General features: G+C 37.1%; 1 protein-coding gene across 1 annotated transcript in view; it reads right to left on the minus strand.

Annotated features, from left to right (window-relative positions):
• Positions 1-18,250, minus strand: part of LOC126094905 (centrosomal protein of 135 kDa) — a 402,349-nt gene that overhangs the window by 44,737 nt on the left and 339,362 nt on the right. Inside the window, exons 17-18 of the mRNA XM_049909544.1 lie at positions 17,339-17,464; positions 16,161-16,314 (exon numbers count right to left, since the gene is read on the minus strand). Of these exons, the coding sequence (XP_049765501.1) occupies positions 16,161-16,314; positions 17,339-17,464 (280 nt within the window). The remainder of the gene's footprint in view (positions 1-16,160; positions 16,315-17,338; positions 17,465-18,250) is intronic.

Genomic DNA, 18,250 nt, shown 5'->3' on the forward strand with positions numbered 1-18,250 from the left:
GGCCTTACGTTCGGCCCCCTGCAAGTCTTTCACAGCCTGTCGTGCACCAAGGCGACCTTCCACTTGACCATGGGTGAGGGGTCAACCTCAATGCAAGCAGTAACTGGGCAGATCACCAGCGCCAATTGATTGGCAGACTTGGCGGTCATGCTGGACGTTCACTGGATCCCTACAGCTCAATCAAAACAGTGATGGCCATCCACTGCAGCCTCAAGCTGTATAACTGAAGCCAACACAGCCTGCAGCTGAGAACAAAGTGTCACCAACTCAGCTCGCGTGAGGAATCACAATCCCTATTCATACTAAAGACAGTGGACAACTATACTACACAGACAAATAAATGACTATTGACACATACTACGAAACTCTACTGTAGACACTGATGAATTTGTAAGAACTGTGTCTAATAACATAGATTAACACACAAATACTCAAAAAGTAAACTACCAAAGCACACAGGTGGGACTGTATAATTTGCTCCTGGTTATGAACCTGTAAAACATCACAAAATCAGTTACTTTCTGACACAAATGAAAATGCGAGAACTATGTCTTTTAAATATTAAATTACAATGCAGAGCCTCAAAAGCTAAACTACCAAAGCCCACAGATGAAAATATATAATTCACTCCTGGATAGAAACTCATAAAAGTCACAATACTGGTTAATTTCCTGTTGCTGCTCTGTCTTGGCCAGTGGCTGCTATAAACAGTTGGGCTTGCTGAGCTTGTTTCAGACTGCAACTGCTTTCCAAATTGTTAAGTTGTCTGATGATGATTCCAGTTTTGGAAGACAAAACAGTAGGCAGGGAATTATGCTTTGGACAATGGCCTAATGCCCATAAAACAAAAATCATGAAAGATGTGTAAACAATGTTGATGTCCTGTTTTATATACCCCTTTAACATTTGCTTGCACATCCAAACAGACAGTCAGTTAATGAGTAGTTGGTTGCTTAATCTATTTGAACATTTTCAAAATAATTTGTTATGCTGCAGGATGTCAAGCTCACAAAAATAATAGTTTCCCAGTCCCTGCACATTGAAAATCTGTGCTCTGATGTTTTACATATAGCAGAAGTAGCTACAGAGAAAAATGGTTTAATTGTCATTTAAAATTTAGTCCTACTCGAGTAGTTACAATGGAGTTTTGTAGTTACACTTCAGTGAATGATACATTACATCTGCATCTAATTTATTCTGTTGTTGCATTTTTCAGTAATATGCTACTATCAAAGGCAATGGCAGGGCTTTTACTCCTATGTTCTGCACAGTATTTAGCTGCTGTAAGCCATGGAGTGGAACAGGAGGATTTCCTTACGTCAAACTGATATCATTAAACAGTGTTTTCAAATTATATCCTACAATTTTATTATTGGCTTACCAGCCCTAATTCACATCATAATTTAAGCAAGACAACACACAGGCACTATTTGTAAGTGGTGCAAGTATATCAGTTGGAAAGCAACAGCACAGGTGACACACCCACAGTCAGTCAATTGTTAATCAATATGAGTGAGCAAGTGATCACATACACCCTCTTCCTAGAAAAGGTGAGGTCCCAATGATCAGTAAGTCAAGACATCAACATCACAGCTTCTGAAGTTCCTCAACACCACCTTCAGTCTGTCATGACAATCTCACACACTTGAGCAGTGATTAGAATAGATCACTAAAAAGTCTTTATTGCAGTCTGCTTTGGAACTGCACTGCACTTTCATACAATGTTCCCTACAAATTCAAATCATCCGTTTATCCCAAAATTTAATTTAAGTTACATGTTTGTAGCACTTCATATTATTTTGGAACTTATATATTTGTGGAGACACTCAGTATTGTTACTCACTTTATAATTATCAACTGTGTAATAGGTGTTGAATGCCTTCCCAATATTTGGGAATACAGAATCACAGAGAGTGAATGTTTTTTTATCTTTATTATTTTGTGACATGTATGTATCAAGAGTGAATTAGAGGAAGTACTACACTTGTACCATAATTCTTCTAAGGCTAACAATATATCTCAAGTTTTCACATCCAGCATTTATTTTTGTTAACTGATTTTTGGAATTCTAGTCTTAATGTGAGACATAATTTGGTGCACAAACTTTTAGTCTCCTAGTACGAGAGGTCTGTGAATTTCAGTTTAATCCACTAATTTGTTTTTACAGGCAGTATGTTAGAGAGTGCTTATCTGTCCTTGCATACATACAATGTCTCCTTGCTTTCCTGACAGGGCTACTGTGTTTAATAACCATCATTGCACATATAACATTCGCACTATTAATTCCTGTATCACTGGTAGCAGAAATATATTAATTGGAATAAGTCTGAAACAATTCTGTCATGCATGAGCTATCAAACAAATTGTTCAAGATAACTACTAGAGAATGTAGTCAGAGTTAATTTGAAAGACTTTTTGTCAGAGTAATGGACTCATAAAATATCCCAGTTGATACTTTGTAAGTTAAAGTCATATTCCTTTATCATAATTCAACAAGTGTATTCCTCTGCTACTGATTTGACAGTATCTTTGATTCTGCAGCTGCAGAGGCTGCATGTGGTAACTGAAAAAAATGGTATTACTAACCAAGAATCTTCTTTGGCCACTTGTTTCAGTCGAAATAAGTTAACAGTCTGATTCTATTTTTATCTTGATAGACATAATACTTCCATTTCCTGCTATTTTGATGTAATTTAACATTCTGTTAATGTCTTCAAAACTAAACACCATGGATGTAAACCAGTTCTTCACACCCAGATAATATGACTTAGAGAGGAATGAAATTTTGCTGCGAACATTCCAGCAATTACAAACTAAATATTAATTTTCTCATTCTTCACGCACTATTCAGATTTTTACTTCACATTTTCTTTGTTGAGTGGAAAATATTATTTTATTTGGATGCATATGTACACCACATAAGTTTAAATATTTGCATACACTTATCACTTTTACTCCACAAGCAGTCACTTTTTGTGTGTGACGTACATCTGTCCTTTTCAGAAAACCCTACAAGCGTCCATCCAGTATTGCAATTATGAGACCAATAGATTCACTATTCTCAACCCTGACAGGACCTCAGTCAATCCTGCATACAATACTGCAGTTCAACAGCTGTATTTGCAAGGGAGCCCAAATTTTGTCACCATTTAGACTGATTTCCAGAGGGTGGAAAATAATGGTCCTGATCCAAGGTGAGACACATCATTGGCGTCAACATAAAAAATAATTTAGCAATTTCTGATCCATCCTCTAGCTGCTCTCAGGAATGCATAGTGACTCTCTGCCCTTCAAATGAAGCTACTTCCTTTTGGATCTGTGAACTATCCTTCTCTCCTGTCAATGGCTGACTATGGACTGGCAGAGATGCAGACCACTGCTGGAGCAAAAGAGGCAGTGTCTTGCTGGCTTTGGTTTACTCTCAGTGGTAAACAGTAATTCAAACTTATTACAGGCACAAGGTGTGCCCCATGATTTAGTCCAACTATCCATTGACCACAACTTATTACAACACACTAAAATGCCCAATTGTACAAACCTTTCTCCATCCTCTTGTTTTCATTTTCTAAATTCACAAAATTTTTAAAGCTGCTTCAGCAATATCTTTCTGTGTATAATCAACCTCATATTATTTTTGCAAAATATTTTACTTGTACTACATATTGTATTTTTGGCATGCAACATAAAGTGCTAATTGTAATTGTGAAGTTATTTGTTAAGTAAGTTTATGTTAATACTACATATTAGCTTATATCTCTCAAATTTCAATTAATTTACAATTAGCATAGTTGGTTAAGACTACTTTCAGCACTTTCTGAAAAACCTGTCTCTTGTTAGTTTTCTATGCAATATGGGCAGGGAGATAGATAAAAATCCATGTTCCAGGCACTTAAACTCAGTTCTGGAAGTGAGCTCTAAGTCTACATGAAAGACCATTTTAGGTACGGTTTGTTTGTATATTTGTATCTCATGTTATCATCCTGGACACAATAACAGCTACCAACCATATAATGGAATCCAACATATCAATTTACGATATAATTTGTTTTTATTCCAATTATTTTAATGAAAACCAGTATCATGTTTTTTGGATTGGGTCTGCCTTTAGCAAAGGTGGACCCCATCCAAAAACATATGAACTGTTAAAGCAAACATGGACAAAAGAGCTTCAACCCCAAGATGAAAACCAGTACGTTCACTGAGAGTAGTACAGAATTTTCACAGTGTCTTAAGCAGCATACACATTCACTTCCTCGGTTTGTTTCTATGCTAAAGACATTAGGCTTATTTGTTCTGAAGTACTGTTCCACAATATTACTTAAGAGGACTGTAAAAGTTGAAGTGCATATGACATAACAGGAGTTGGAGATGATGTGACGAAGCAAGCTGGGATATTTTTACTTCCCCTCTTGTTTTGCCATATGCCTCCTTAAAATTCATTTTCTCAATTTTGAACTGCGTACCATTAGTACCTGTGTTGCTTAGAATAACAACAATGTAACAAGTTAACAGTGAAATAAGTGTTACACCAATAGGCAGTGACTGTTCAATTTATTTGAAGCACTGTGAACTATTTGGTTATGTTTTTACTGCTCGTAGATGTTCAACAGAAAACTATTGTACCAGTATGTGGAAGTTCGCCTGGAAACTATTAATGAGGCTTATGGAAAGTTTAAACGATAGTGCACTGGTCATACATATATAGCTGGGTATTATTTGGGGGGTTGTGCAAAGTGAAATTAAACTATGGTGAAACGCAAATGTGTACCTGTCGGCTGCATTATTTACAGTGGTCAGTGTCCAAATTACAAACCCCATTTTTCAGCCAGTGCAGCAATGCAGTACGTCAACACTGAGGACAACAAACGAAGAATTAAAAAGCAGGTGGAACCGCTACAATGTTTCTTTAGAAAATATACATTTTCTCTCTTATTAGAGTCAGAGCAGAGCCTAGCTCTAGCGTGTATGAGAAATTTCTTTGATTAATTAAAGATAAATTTTATTCAGATCGAAATTATAAAATGCAGATAGCTTGTCAAAACATACCAGTGAGGTGTACTACAAGTATTTGTTGGCAAAAACAGAAAAGGAGTTAGTTAATACCTCTAGTGTTTTTCACATGGTAGTCACTTCTGCCTAGACTTCCATCTTCTGCACTACAGACTAGAATTACTTTGTAAGTGTATGTAATTATCCATTGGCATTAATTAAGATTAAAGTTGAGAATGTGATTTACTTTACTGTTATTGTCTAGAAAGTTTCTTTCCTTGAACTGTGACATGTTTATATATTTAAACAATATTTTTTCAGAACATTCAATGGCAGGGGCAGTGAAGTTGGCAACAGATTTTTGGGTGATGGAAAGACCAAACACGAACCATGTTCAATTATTAATTTGCCTCTGAATAAAATACAAAGTGGCCCTGAGATATATCACCAGTCATTTGAAGTATCTTGCAGTAATTTATCGTGCTAGCACTGCTGAGAATGATTTGGTCATTGGACTCCAAGCAACGATGTTGACAGTCCTCAATGCTAGTCAGCTAGTCAGGCACAGGCCCCACTGTTTTACTTTAAAAGATGGTGGTAAAAATAAATATAATAATTACATTTCTCATTCTGTACTGAACAGGCACTTTCTTTCTGAGGAAAGAAAGAATCCTGTGCAACAACAGAACTACTTATCACCATCAAATGAAGTGTTGTCCTCTTGCAGCAATTATTGTCTATGAGTATTACACTCATACCATTTCACTTAATTAATTTAGTTCAGTCACCTTTCTGAAAGCTTTCGCTGCTTCTTTGTGTGCTGTGTGACTGCCTTCTGGCTCTTCTCCTCTCCCCTCCTCCTGCTCAGCCTCAATGCTTTCCTTTTTCTAATTGTTTTTTTTTTGCACTGGCACGCTATTTCACTCTATGTCTACATCTACGCCAACGTATATACACAAAAAAAGGCACCTTATGGAATATGCTCGATGGCACTTCTGATACCATCGCCATTTTCCCCTTTCCTCCTCCATTTGTGAATGGTTCACAGGATGAAGAACTATTGGTAAGTCTTTGTACAAGCACAAATTTCTTTGATTTTGTCATCACGGTCAATTTATCAGTTGTAGACGGGAGGAGTTAATATGGCGCCTGACTGTTAAAATTCAGCAGCGAATCTTTCTGTGATCTTTTTCTTGTAGAGTTTGCCACTAGAGTTCAATGAGCATCTCCATGATGATCTTCTGCTTACCAAATGAACCGGTCTCAAAATGTAACGGTCTTCTTTGGATCTTCTCTCTGTCTTTAAGTGCTCCTAACTGGTCAGGCTAACAGTCTGACTAGCAATACACAAGAATTACTGAAACAGACTGAGACACAACATGTGGGTACTCCCTGTCTGTTATAATATAATTATCAATTTTTTCCAGTTTATTAAATTTCCAATACAGTTGTTTATGTAACACATGATGAGTACATGAAAACCTGCAAATCGGTTAGCAGATAAAGTTCAATTTAAATTCACTGTTTAGTTTATTCTTTTCACTGACCTGATACCATTGGTTTGATGAGGGATTGTGTTCATTAAAAGTTATAGTTAACTTATGGTAATAATATGTTTGGTAAGTGGAAAAACATATGAGTTAATAGGCAGGATGCATTATAATGACCTACACCATTCGAAAGCTACGCAATATGACTTTCCAGTAACATATTTCAAATTATCTGAAACTAATTATGTTTCACAAAAATTAAACTTGAAATTGTCAGCTATTAGCAATTTTCAATCCATATTTTGCCCTAATCAGCCTTCAGCTACCTACTTTTGTTGCCTTAATTTTTCTGTACAATATGACATACAGTATGAATTAATTAACTTAATAATTGACAATTTCATACAATTAACTATGAGGTTCAGTATGATGCTTACACTTGTAAACAAGGGGATTTACACTGGAGGAGCATAATAGTAGATATACACTTTTCTAAATTTGTAAATAATAACAGTTTTAGAAGGCAAATGGTAGTAAATGCTTGCAGTTAATTCAAAACAGCCAAATTCAATCTAGCCAATTTTCAAAATGTTATGTAGTTTATCCCCCCCATGAACCATGGACCTTGCCGTTGCGTGCCTCAACGATACAGATAGCCGTACCGTAGGTGCAACCACAACGGAGGGGTATCTGTTGAGAGGCCAGACAAACGTGTGGTTCCTGAAGAGGGGCAGCAGCCTTTTCAGTAGTTGCAGGGGCAACAGTCTGGATGATTGACTGATCTGGCCTTGTAACGTTAACCAAAATGACCTTGCTGTTCTGGTACTGCAAACGGCTGAAAGCAAGGGGAAACTACAGCCGTAATTTTGCCCGAGGGCATGCAGCTTTACTGTATGATTAAATGAAATTGTACTAAAAAGATTGAGCTTTTCACATACTAATTCTCATACCATTGAAAATATGAGTTCAACAGGTTTAGTGTCAGCAGTGTTGACAAGCAGCTGAAGTCATTAAAGTTTAACAAAGCCCCAGGTCCCAATGGAATTCCTTTCAGATTCTATAGCCAATTTGCTGTTGAGTTGGTCCCACTGTTAACTAAAATCTAGCATAGATCCCTTGGATGAAAAACTGTGCCCAGTAGATAGAAGACAGCACAGGCTGCATCTGTCTATAAATATGGTAACAGAAGTGATCCACAGAACTACCATCCAATATCCTTAACATACATTTTTGGTAGAGTCTTAGATCATATTCTGAACTCAAACATAATGAGGTATCTTGAACAAAACACGTGAAACTCAACTCGCACTTTTGTCACATGACATCCTGAAAGCCATAGATCAAGGCAGTCAGTCAGAAGCAGTATTTCTTGATTTCCAAAAAGCATTTGACTCAGTATGACACTTACGTCCATTATCAGAAGTATGATCAGATAGCATACCATATGAAATATGTGACTGGACTCAGGATTTCTTGATAGGGAGGATGCAAAATCTTACATTGAATGGAGCATCACTGACAAATGTAGAAATAACTTTGGCTGTGCCCCAAGGAAGTGTGTTGCATCCCTTGCTGTTCATGTTGTATATTAATGATCTTGCAGACACTGTTACAGTATTCTCAGACTTTTTGGAGGTGATGCAGTTACCTACAATGAAGCACACTCTAAACGAAGCTGTACAAATATTCAGTCAGATCTTGAGAAGATTTTAAAGTACTGTGATGACTGTCAGCTCACTTTTAAAAAAAGTACCGTATGAATATAACATTGGTGATTCATAATTGGAATCTGTAAACTCATACAAAATACTTGGATGCAACACTTAGTAGGAACATGGAGTGGAGCAATCATGTAGCCTCAACCATGAGTAAAGCAGGTAGCAGTCTTCAGTTTACTGGTAGAATGCTAGGTAAATGCAATCAGTTTACAAAGGAGATTGCTTACAAATCATGCATGTCACACATCCAAGAATATTGCTGAAATGTGTGGCACCTGTACTAATTAAGAATAGCAGGGGATATTGAATATACACAGAAAATGGTAGTGTGAATGGTCGCAGTTTTTTTTTTACCCATGCAAGAGTGTCACTGAGATGTTGAAGGAACTAGACTGACAGACACTTGAAGATGTGAACTGAATGGAAAAAAGCCCTAATAACTGGTACAGTGGGATGCACCATCTGCTATACATTTCACAGAACTTCACAGAGTGCAGATGTAGATGTAGACACAGAGCTAAGATGTTAGCCCCTTGTGTCAGTTCTCTAACAGGTCAAAGTAATATCTCACCCACTCAACTTTGTCTTCCCTGATTCACACCATAAGTGGTTTCCTCTCATCCTGGGGTTTCGGAGACCTGCTTTCTTTTTTTTCCCCTCCCGTCAACCTATCCCTATTTTCTCACCAAAGAAGGAGCAAATAGTTCCAAAAGCTAGGGTAGTTTCTTGTACTTTTATACATGCCTATTGGCAGAATTTTATGTGAAAGGCATTACTAATATTCTTTCCATAGCTATAGTTGTTTTAAATCTAACAAATTTTTTTCTAGCAATTTTTTTGAGCTCCAATCAATGAATTAAGTAAGAAGTGATATCACTGATGAGCAGATTTGAATGACTTTCTATTTAAGAGTGTTTATTTGTAGTTAATAGTTATGAATTTATTTATAAAGATTATTATAAATCTGTCTTACAAAAGTGATAGTAGAAATTCATGAAATGTTAATTATACAGGGTGATTCAAAAAGAATACCACAACTTTAAAAATGTGTATTTAATGAAAGAAACATAATATAACCTTCTGTTACACATCATTACAAAGAGTATTTAAAAAGGTTTTTTTTCACTCAAAAACAAGTTCAGAGATGTTCAATATGGCCCCCTCCAGACACTCGAGCAATATCAACCCGATACTCCAACTCGTTCCACACTCTCTGTAGCATATCAGGCGTAACAGTTTGGATAGCTGCTGTTATTTCTCGTTTCAAATCATCAATGGTGGCTGGGAGAGGTGGCCGAAACACCATATCCTTAACATACCCCCATAAGAAAAAATCGCAGGGGGTAAGACCAGGGCTTCTTAGAGGCCAGTGATGAAGTGCTCTGTCACGGGCTGCCTGGCGGCCGATCCATCGCCTCGGGTAGTTGACGTTCAGGTTTCATAACTAACCTTTTTCGTAGGACTCTCCATACAGTTGATTGTGGAATTTGCAGCTCTCTGCTAGCTCTGCGAGTCGATTTTCCTGGGCTGCGAACAAATGCTTGCTGGATGCGTGCTACATTTTCATCACTCGTTCTCGGCCGTCCAGAACTTTTCCCTTTGCACAAACACCCATTCTCTGTAAACTGTTTATACCAACGTTTAATACACCACCTATCAGGAGGTTTAACACCATACTTCGTTCGAAATGCACGCTGAACAACTGTCGTCGATTCACTTCTGCCGTACTCAATAACACAAAAAGCTTTCTGTTTCTGACGCCTAGTCAACAGCGCCTCAAGCAAACAAATGTACAACTAAATGAAACTTTATAGCTCCCTTAATTCGCCGACAGATAGTGCTTAGCTCTGCTTTTTGTCGTTGCAGAGTTTTAAATTCCTAAAGTTGTGATATTCTTTTTGAATCACCCTGTATTGTATTTCGTTTTTTGTGTCCATCATATGAACTTCATAAGCTCATTGACATAGGTAAATGTTTTCCTACTGATGAAATACACAGAAATGTTTGGACCCTTGCTTTGAAAATAAATACTTTTAATGCAAGCAATCACACCAAGCTATGCAAAAACATTTTTTCACCTATTTTAACACTGAGGCCTTTGGTACAGACAGGCACCTAAAATGATATATTATCACATTGGTTTTCAGTTTTCCTCCACATTCAGCATCTAAAGGAAAAGAGAAGGTGTCACTATTATGAGGAAACACTAAAGAAGTTGAACATGGAGTTTGACACAGTGGAGTAGACTACCTGCTTCAACAGTACAGATACCTGTATCATAGGTGCAACCTCTTTGAATAATGTGAGAAGAGGCATAACAAGCATTGTCCCAAGCAGCTAATCTTGGAAGACTGCTCTGGTCTGTTGTTTGAAGCTAGATTAGTAAATGTTGTGGACAAGCCATGACGTCAATGAAATGAACAATTCAATTCATAGGCAACTTCTGTGAGATAATATAATGGGATTGTGGGAGGCGTGATAGTCCTTCTACAGAGATACAAAACCTGTTTTACATTTAGTGCCAAATCATTGTTTGTGTCACTGGGATGAATGGAACTTACATTTGGTCATGTGTTATTGTAATATTAATGTGTTGCTTTTTCATTTAAAGTATTTGTCTTTTCTTCTAGTGATGATGGTTTGAGCAACTTAAACCAGTATAGAATAAAGATTTTCTATACAGCCAATAGTTAAAAATGCAGTTCTTTAAGGGGAGTTGGAATGCCCTATCCCGACAATATTAAATTTAGTGACTCGGATTCCCTGCATTTCAGAAACCACTGTAGCCATTGACATGAAACTTTTATAGGGCATTAAACTGTATGTTCTGAGTCTACTGAACTACAATAATTGCATTTCAGCAACACGGTTAAAATTTTGTGTACTTTTCTTGTACGTTAGCCTAAATAATTTTAATTATACATAACAGTATGTTCTTCTTTTAGTTCAGTAGAATCAGGATATGTATGTTATTACTCCCTGAAAATATGAATACTTTACTCAAAGTGGTTCCTGAGATTTAGGGAAAAATGCAACAGAAAATGTAAATTTTTAGGAACAGCTTCTAAAGTTTCAAAAGACTGTAACTCACTTAATATGTGCTTCATTTTTTATTTTTAGTCATTCAGAAGCACCCTGCACCATACGGTATATCAACATCTTGATCTTTTTCCAAGTTTTTTCTTCTTTTATTCTTTCTGGACTCTTTAGTGGCCAACTGTGCTCTACTCTGCTTTATCAATGCAAACCTTGTCCATCCGTTCAAGCTCTCTGATGCAGTTTGCTCCTGGATTAATTCCCATATGCTGTAGCACTTTCACCCTACCAATGTTTCCATCATTAAAAGCAACAATAACAACATCACTGACCCCCTACTTTAGTGTCTTCATTCCAACAAAAATATTTTTTGGTAAGCGAGTCCATATAAGATTACCGTATTATCCGAATCTAAGCCACACTCAAATCTAAGCAGCGCCTGAAAAATGAGACTCGAAATCAAGGGAAAAATAAATTCTCGAATCTAAGCTGCACCTGAAATTTGAGACTCGAAATTCAAGGGGAGAGAAAAGTTTTAGACCGCACCTCCAAATCAAAACAAAGTTGGTCCATTGTAACATGAGAGACAATTTCGGTTGAATGGATGAAGATACAGCTACAGTAGTTTGGTTCGAGTCGTAAGCTTAGCAGTTAAGCTTTACCAGGTAGCCATTGCTATGTGTCAGGCAGTCCATCCGTATTTATACGGGTACACTTCCTTTTTCACATGCTTCGTCTGGTTTGAATCAATTGCTTATTTTGCTTTGATCTGATGAGTGCCGTTCCCTTTGTTATAGGTGTTTACATCACTCTAAGCTGAAAATGCATTATTGTACTGTGTCATGCATTGTTTGTAGCATTCTGATAATGAGTATTTACGACCTGTCACCGCTCACGGCATGGCTTGCTTTTGTGCATTCTACCACCACTTGCAATTTAAAAAAAGAAAGAAAGAGGAATTCTCATTAGTGAAACAATGGCAAGAGACTGCTATTTTTGTTACTTACACTGCTGCTTTCCTTGATAATGATCAACAAGAACCAAATAATAGACTGCATATGATAGGAGATGTTCTGAATGAGAATTTAGCGAAACTTTTTCTCCATTTGAAAATCTTTGCAGACGCCTCTTTAGTACATTACATTCTGCACCAAAACTAGTGTCATCTTAGATTTAAAAACCTAGTCAGTTGTCGTGCTTCACTTCTGAATGTATCACTATTAGGCATAAGAATAATACGAATATAAACATGACATGATATGTATATTCTTCTGTGTTGGCTGTTGTCTCACTCTAGTTTCGTAGTTTATTAGGGAGATAGGATTTAAATGCGATAGCATCAAACACAAAAGAATACATGGTATAATGTTTACATTCATATTATTCTTATGGTGAAGAGAATGGTGCATGTGATTCACGATTCATAAAAGTTCCTATTAGCAACCATCTCTTGTCACAGGTAGGAAAAAATTCAGAATGTAGAAATGCAGAGTGTGTTTTTGTTGTCTTCAGTCCATAGACTGGTTTGATGCAGCTCTCCATGCTTTTCTATCCTGTGCAATGCAGAGTAGCAACAACTTAGAAATTAAACGCTGAAATTTAAAACAAAATTTTATTAGGTTTGTAATACATCTTATACGAAATGTTTAAAATATTTGTGATGATTCTGAATCACTATCACTTGAGTCTTTGTTGCTCATTTCTTCATACAGAGCATCGTCCTCCATACCATCTAGTGCATTGGATATCGAACATTTTTTAAATGCTTGTTGCACAGTCAGATTTTGAACACACTTCCATGCATCATAAATCCACTGGCACACTTGTGACAAACTTGTGCGTTTTACACATCCTGTTGGTGTCAGTTGTCTGTCGCTTTTTGAAAGACAGCCTGTGTATTTGCGTTTAAGCTTGTTCTTAAATGGTTTATTCAAACAGACGTGAAGTGGTTGCAGAATTGACGTCATCCCGCCTGGAATTACTGCCAAATCCATTCTGATTTCCTCTAATTTTCATTTTACTGCAGCTGTTGTATGGCCTGCATACACATCTAATACCAACAGACTGCGTAAACCAAGCATTGCGCCAGGAAGATGATTACACACGCCTAATCCAAGCCAGCACCATGTCCTCCGAAAACCACCCAGTTTCGTTTGCTCGTACAATTACAGTTTTTGGAAACACTTCCGATTTCGGTAAAGTCTTTTGCATGAAAACTATGAATGGGGGTAATGTGTGTCCATCTGCTGTGGAAGCAAGCAGGATGGGCATTCGCTGTTTTTCACCCCTGATGTAAGAACATTTATGTCTTTCTGTTTATTTGGCATAAACTGTAGAATTTGATGGCATGTCAAAATATATGGGAGTTTGGTCAGCATTTCCTACCTGGCCAAGAAGGTATTGCTTTTCTGTGAGCCGCCTAATTATGAAACGCTGAAATTCTCCAAGTTTTTCAAAATTTTTTGGCAGCTTCTGTGCAACCGAAGTTCACCTCCGAAGTGAAAAACCCCAGTGCTTCATAAACAGATCAGTCCAGCTGCGACTAGCCTCAAAAATTTTTGATTTTTTGCTCTCTAGAAATTTCATGTGCCTTAATTTTTAAAATTTCTGCGTTCACAGGCAGGAGCTTCTGAGCTGTTCCTTAACAAATTCATTTAAAATGACTTCTAGTGCATGATATCGGCCACACTTTGGCCCACTAAATGCTTTCCTGCTACTTGAACATTCAAATAATTTGTCTCTCTGCAGTAGCCATCGCCTGACGTTGCTCTCATCAATCCTGTATCGCAGACCTGCAGCACAATTGGAACTTTGTTCCACAAAAGAAATAACTCTCCTCTTGGATTTGGCACTATAATGCACTTCACAAAATTCCACGAAGCAATAGGTGCCGCTGTGTGAAATCTTAATGAGTCCCAGTGTATCAACTGATGCAACAATCCTTGCCTTGTGCATTGTTGGTATTTTTTTGTAAAGAAATTTATTTTTGTTGCTACGAATATTTGAAAGGCTGCTACATTTGAAGATGAACAATACGGAATTTCTGTTTACTTCATTGGATTGGTACGAAAATGCAGTGGTCGAAATTCAGGGCGGAGAAAAAAGCTTTTTCTAAAATTTATTTACTGATGCAGAGGTTTTGGTGCCAGTATTTATCTTTGTGCCTGCAAAGCATGCCTGTGTAGCGCTACATATATTTGATGGCAGAAGTTAGTTGTGGCAGCACTTACCAACATTTTTCAGAGCTTCCGCTTACTTTGCACTCGATTCTAAGCTGCAGCGGTTTCTTGGATTACAAAAACCAGAAAAAAATGCAGCTTACATTCGAGTAAATACAATATTGAACGACTCATTGGGATTTCGAGTCTGACCATGTAGACACTTCCTTCAGTAATTCACGACTTGCCAGGTGTCTGCAAATAGGTTTTATGATATCCATGACTGCTGCTGGGATAGAATGTTTATGGCTGTATGAACTGTTTGAGTACTGGGCATTGTGGTAATTGCACCATGAATCAGGTCCAGGAGGGGAAAGGTGGTGTACTGGTTTTTCATCAGTTGACAGTCTGCGGAAGAAGGTAACCAATACTGCCTACTTCATTTTCAACAAATCCTTAGTATTATTTCTAAGGGCCAACCCATGATACTGCTGTAGTACATCAATCATTTTGTCTGTCAGCCTGCCTCTTATGGTTTTACCATCAGAAAGTTTCTTGTCTCTCAAACTTTATTTCAACTTCCTCAACCTGGTGTCCATCATATTCTGGATATGAACAATACAAACATGTAATTTAACCTTTATAACACAGCAATCCACAGCCTTCTATATAAAAAATTACTGATTTTATTAGATCTTGAAGTAATGCACGTAAGAATTTTTCTAGCAACCTGGTGTATACAATGACAAGCCATAACAACTAGCCACAGCTGCACCTGAAGATGACAAGCAGCTGCCTCACAAAATATTTTGCAGTTTAGACAATTTGATCTGATGCTACACTTGAGAACCTTTCAAGCATCTCTTGACAAATCGAAACAACACGTGAACTGTAGAACTCTACCCCCTTAGAGTTCAATGCTCTCTGCCTCTGTTGTATGAATATAATTATGCACTGTGCACAATCCATACACAGTAATATGCAAATAAAACATTTTCAAGAGACCATTTTTCATTTTATATCGCTCTATCTCCTCTGAAAATCAGACACATTCCCTTAGACCTCACCTGTCTTCCTCCAAAATGACAAGCTTCATTCATAACATTTGTTCACAATTATCAACTGTACTGGGACTTGCATTTCTTGAAAGTAAATAGTGGTCTACTGACCATGGTTTACTCACTGAAAAGTTGCTGCAACATGACACTGCCATTCTGCTGATGACCCAACAAGATTTTATCAGTGAAATTTGCCAAAAAACCTGTATTCACATACTATGTCAAAGTTAGTTTCCTTTGTGTGTGGTTAATGTGATCATTTAATTAAAACTGATATTCATTCAGATTACTGGAAATTTTATACATTACATTTATGAATTTTATACCCATTAATTAAATGGAAATATTCACAGTTATTTACTTTTAAAATATAACACGCTTCCATCACATTAACAAACACATTATGATTTTTTATTACCTTTAAATCATTTGCTTCATGTCATTCAAACACAGACACAAAATTGCAAAAGGACCTCTTATTTCATGCAGAAATAAGTGATCATTTCAAACAATATGACACTCTTTACAAAGTTTTGAGGGGGATGGGAGAGTCAGTGTCAAACGTTTGAAAGAAATGGGATCAAAGATTTTCCAGGATCAAAGGAAGGAAAAACTGGACTGTTCCCACAAATCTGCTCATTATGATGGAGAAAAACCACATGCTTTTTATATTTAAGAAGACAAGAAACTAATTAAGTAAGAGTTGTCTACCTTCCTTGCAAGCATATCTTCAATCCTTTTGATCTCCTTGACATAATCCTGAAGCTGTCTCTTTAGCGTATCTGCCTCGTCACGAGATGCAACCAGTTCTCTGTTTGCAATATTGCAGTCTTTTGTCACAGAGGCCAAGTCGTCTTGCAGGCGCCTATAAACAAGAAGTGGCGTATGTAAGTTTACACCTTCTAAACTGACTAAACTATGAATTTTTACTGCATTTACTAGTTACTACATTTATTTTTAATTATTTCTGAGCTTAATATTTAGAACAAAGAAAAGAGAAATCTTACAAGGGAAGCTTTTAAAGAAGTCACTTATGACAGGGCTGAGGAAGAGTGTGTATAGGAAACAGAAAATAATCACTGAGAAATACTGACAATGGATGTCACACTAGACATAAGGAAATAGTGTCAGAGATGAGACAGTTGTTTCAATCATAATTCTTAATTCTTTCCTGTGACAACAGTTTCCATGCAATAGAGGGTGATCCCCCCCCCCCCCCTCTCTCTCTCTCTCTCTCTCTCTCTCTCTCTCTCTCTCTCTCTCTCTCTCACACACACACACACACACACACACACACACACACACGTGTGATGGGTGAAAAATGAACGGTAATTTTCTTACAATTATTACATTTGTAACTAATGTGGTACCACACTAATTACCAACAATAATAAAAGAGTGATTACCCTCAGTGGAACAAAAGAAACAAAATGTCTAATGTTGTGTGTATGTCTTAGCATAGGACTTTGTTACCACAAATGATTACAAATATTGTCATCATCATCATCATCATCGTCCTCATTGTCATCACAGTCATGGTCATCATCATCATCATGGTAAATTTTTATTGCTGCATAACTCAGCATATGTAGGAGGGCATGAAACAATGATCCATAGGGTCATTCCTTTTGCATGGAAATTGTACATCTGACATGGTTTCCTATTCAAACCATTATCTACTCAATGCCTTACACAGATACTAGCAATTTGCTGATGAGAATTTAAAAACATCATGTATATTACCACTTGGTACTCTCAGGAGACAAATGAGTATGTCAAGTCTACAAGACATTTCATGTTCACTCCTCTACCAAAGAATACATATTCATACAAGCACATTAAATGTGAGCATTCATCTTCAGCTAATATTAAATTAAAAAGTAGCCCACCTGTTCTCTCGAAGCAAGCCATCCCTTGCTCTTTCTGCAGCTTCCAGTTCTGACCGAATAGTATTAACCTCTCTTTCAGCAGCTCGTACCAGAGCATCACGAGCTGCTGTCTCGTCCAGTGAGATGCTACAACAAACAAGTCACTGTACATTAAACATATGTGGAAACTGAGACCCAGTACATTTCAATACACAAATATCATTTACAGGGAACTGAAGAAGTAGAGATGTATAGATATATAACACATAAAATAAAACCATCTGACACTCTTATTCTGAACATGGCAGAAATTGCTAGATAGTACAATATAATAACTACCATGTTTCCTGTAATTCTGTTGTGAAGTGTGTGAGGTAACAAGACACTGTGTTGACATTCTGCTTCTAGCTCACCATTAATACTGAAAATTTCATGGTTAAACCAATAGAACATGTTGAAAACAATTTCTGACTTTTCATTAATACTGAGAATTTCATGGCTAAATCACTAACATGTTCATAATTATTTATAGATGAGCTGACAGATAATGCAGAATGAAACAGGAATCTCTCACCTTTAGCACATGGAGCTTGCCAATACTGTCTTCAAATGAAAAGTAATAAGTACTTAGGTGAAATGTTTTGCAGTTGTAGGGGGTTTATGGGGTATGGGACTGTTATGTGGTGAATGTCACCTAATGGGTGGGGTTTAGTAGCTGTACAGCACTTTCAAGTGTATAGTTATCTGGAGAGAATGGCAGAAGGCTGCAAAGTTTTGTGTGGGTGGGTGGGGGGGTGGGGGGGGGGGGTGCACTAAGTTTAATATTTTTATTTCCAAACATCAATATGGTTTGTGATAGTATCATTAAATATCGAGGTGCAATATCATAAAACAAATTACAACCTTAAACCAACAGCAGTGTGATTTCCAGAT

This window comes from Schistocerca cancellata, chromosome 8 (assembly GCF_023864275.1).
Source record: "Schistocerca cancellata isolate TAMUIC-IGC-003103 chromosome 8, iqSchCanc2.1, whole genome shotgun sequence".
NCBI classification, from domain to species: Eukaryota; Metazoa; Arthropoda; class Insecta; order Orthoptera; family Acrididae; genus Schistocerca; species Schistocerca cancellata.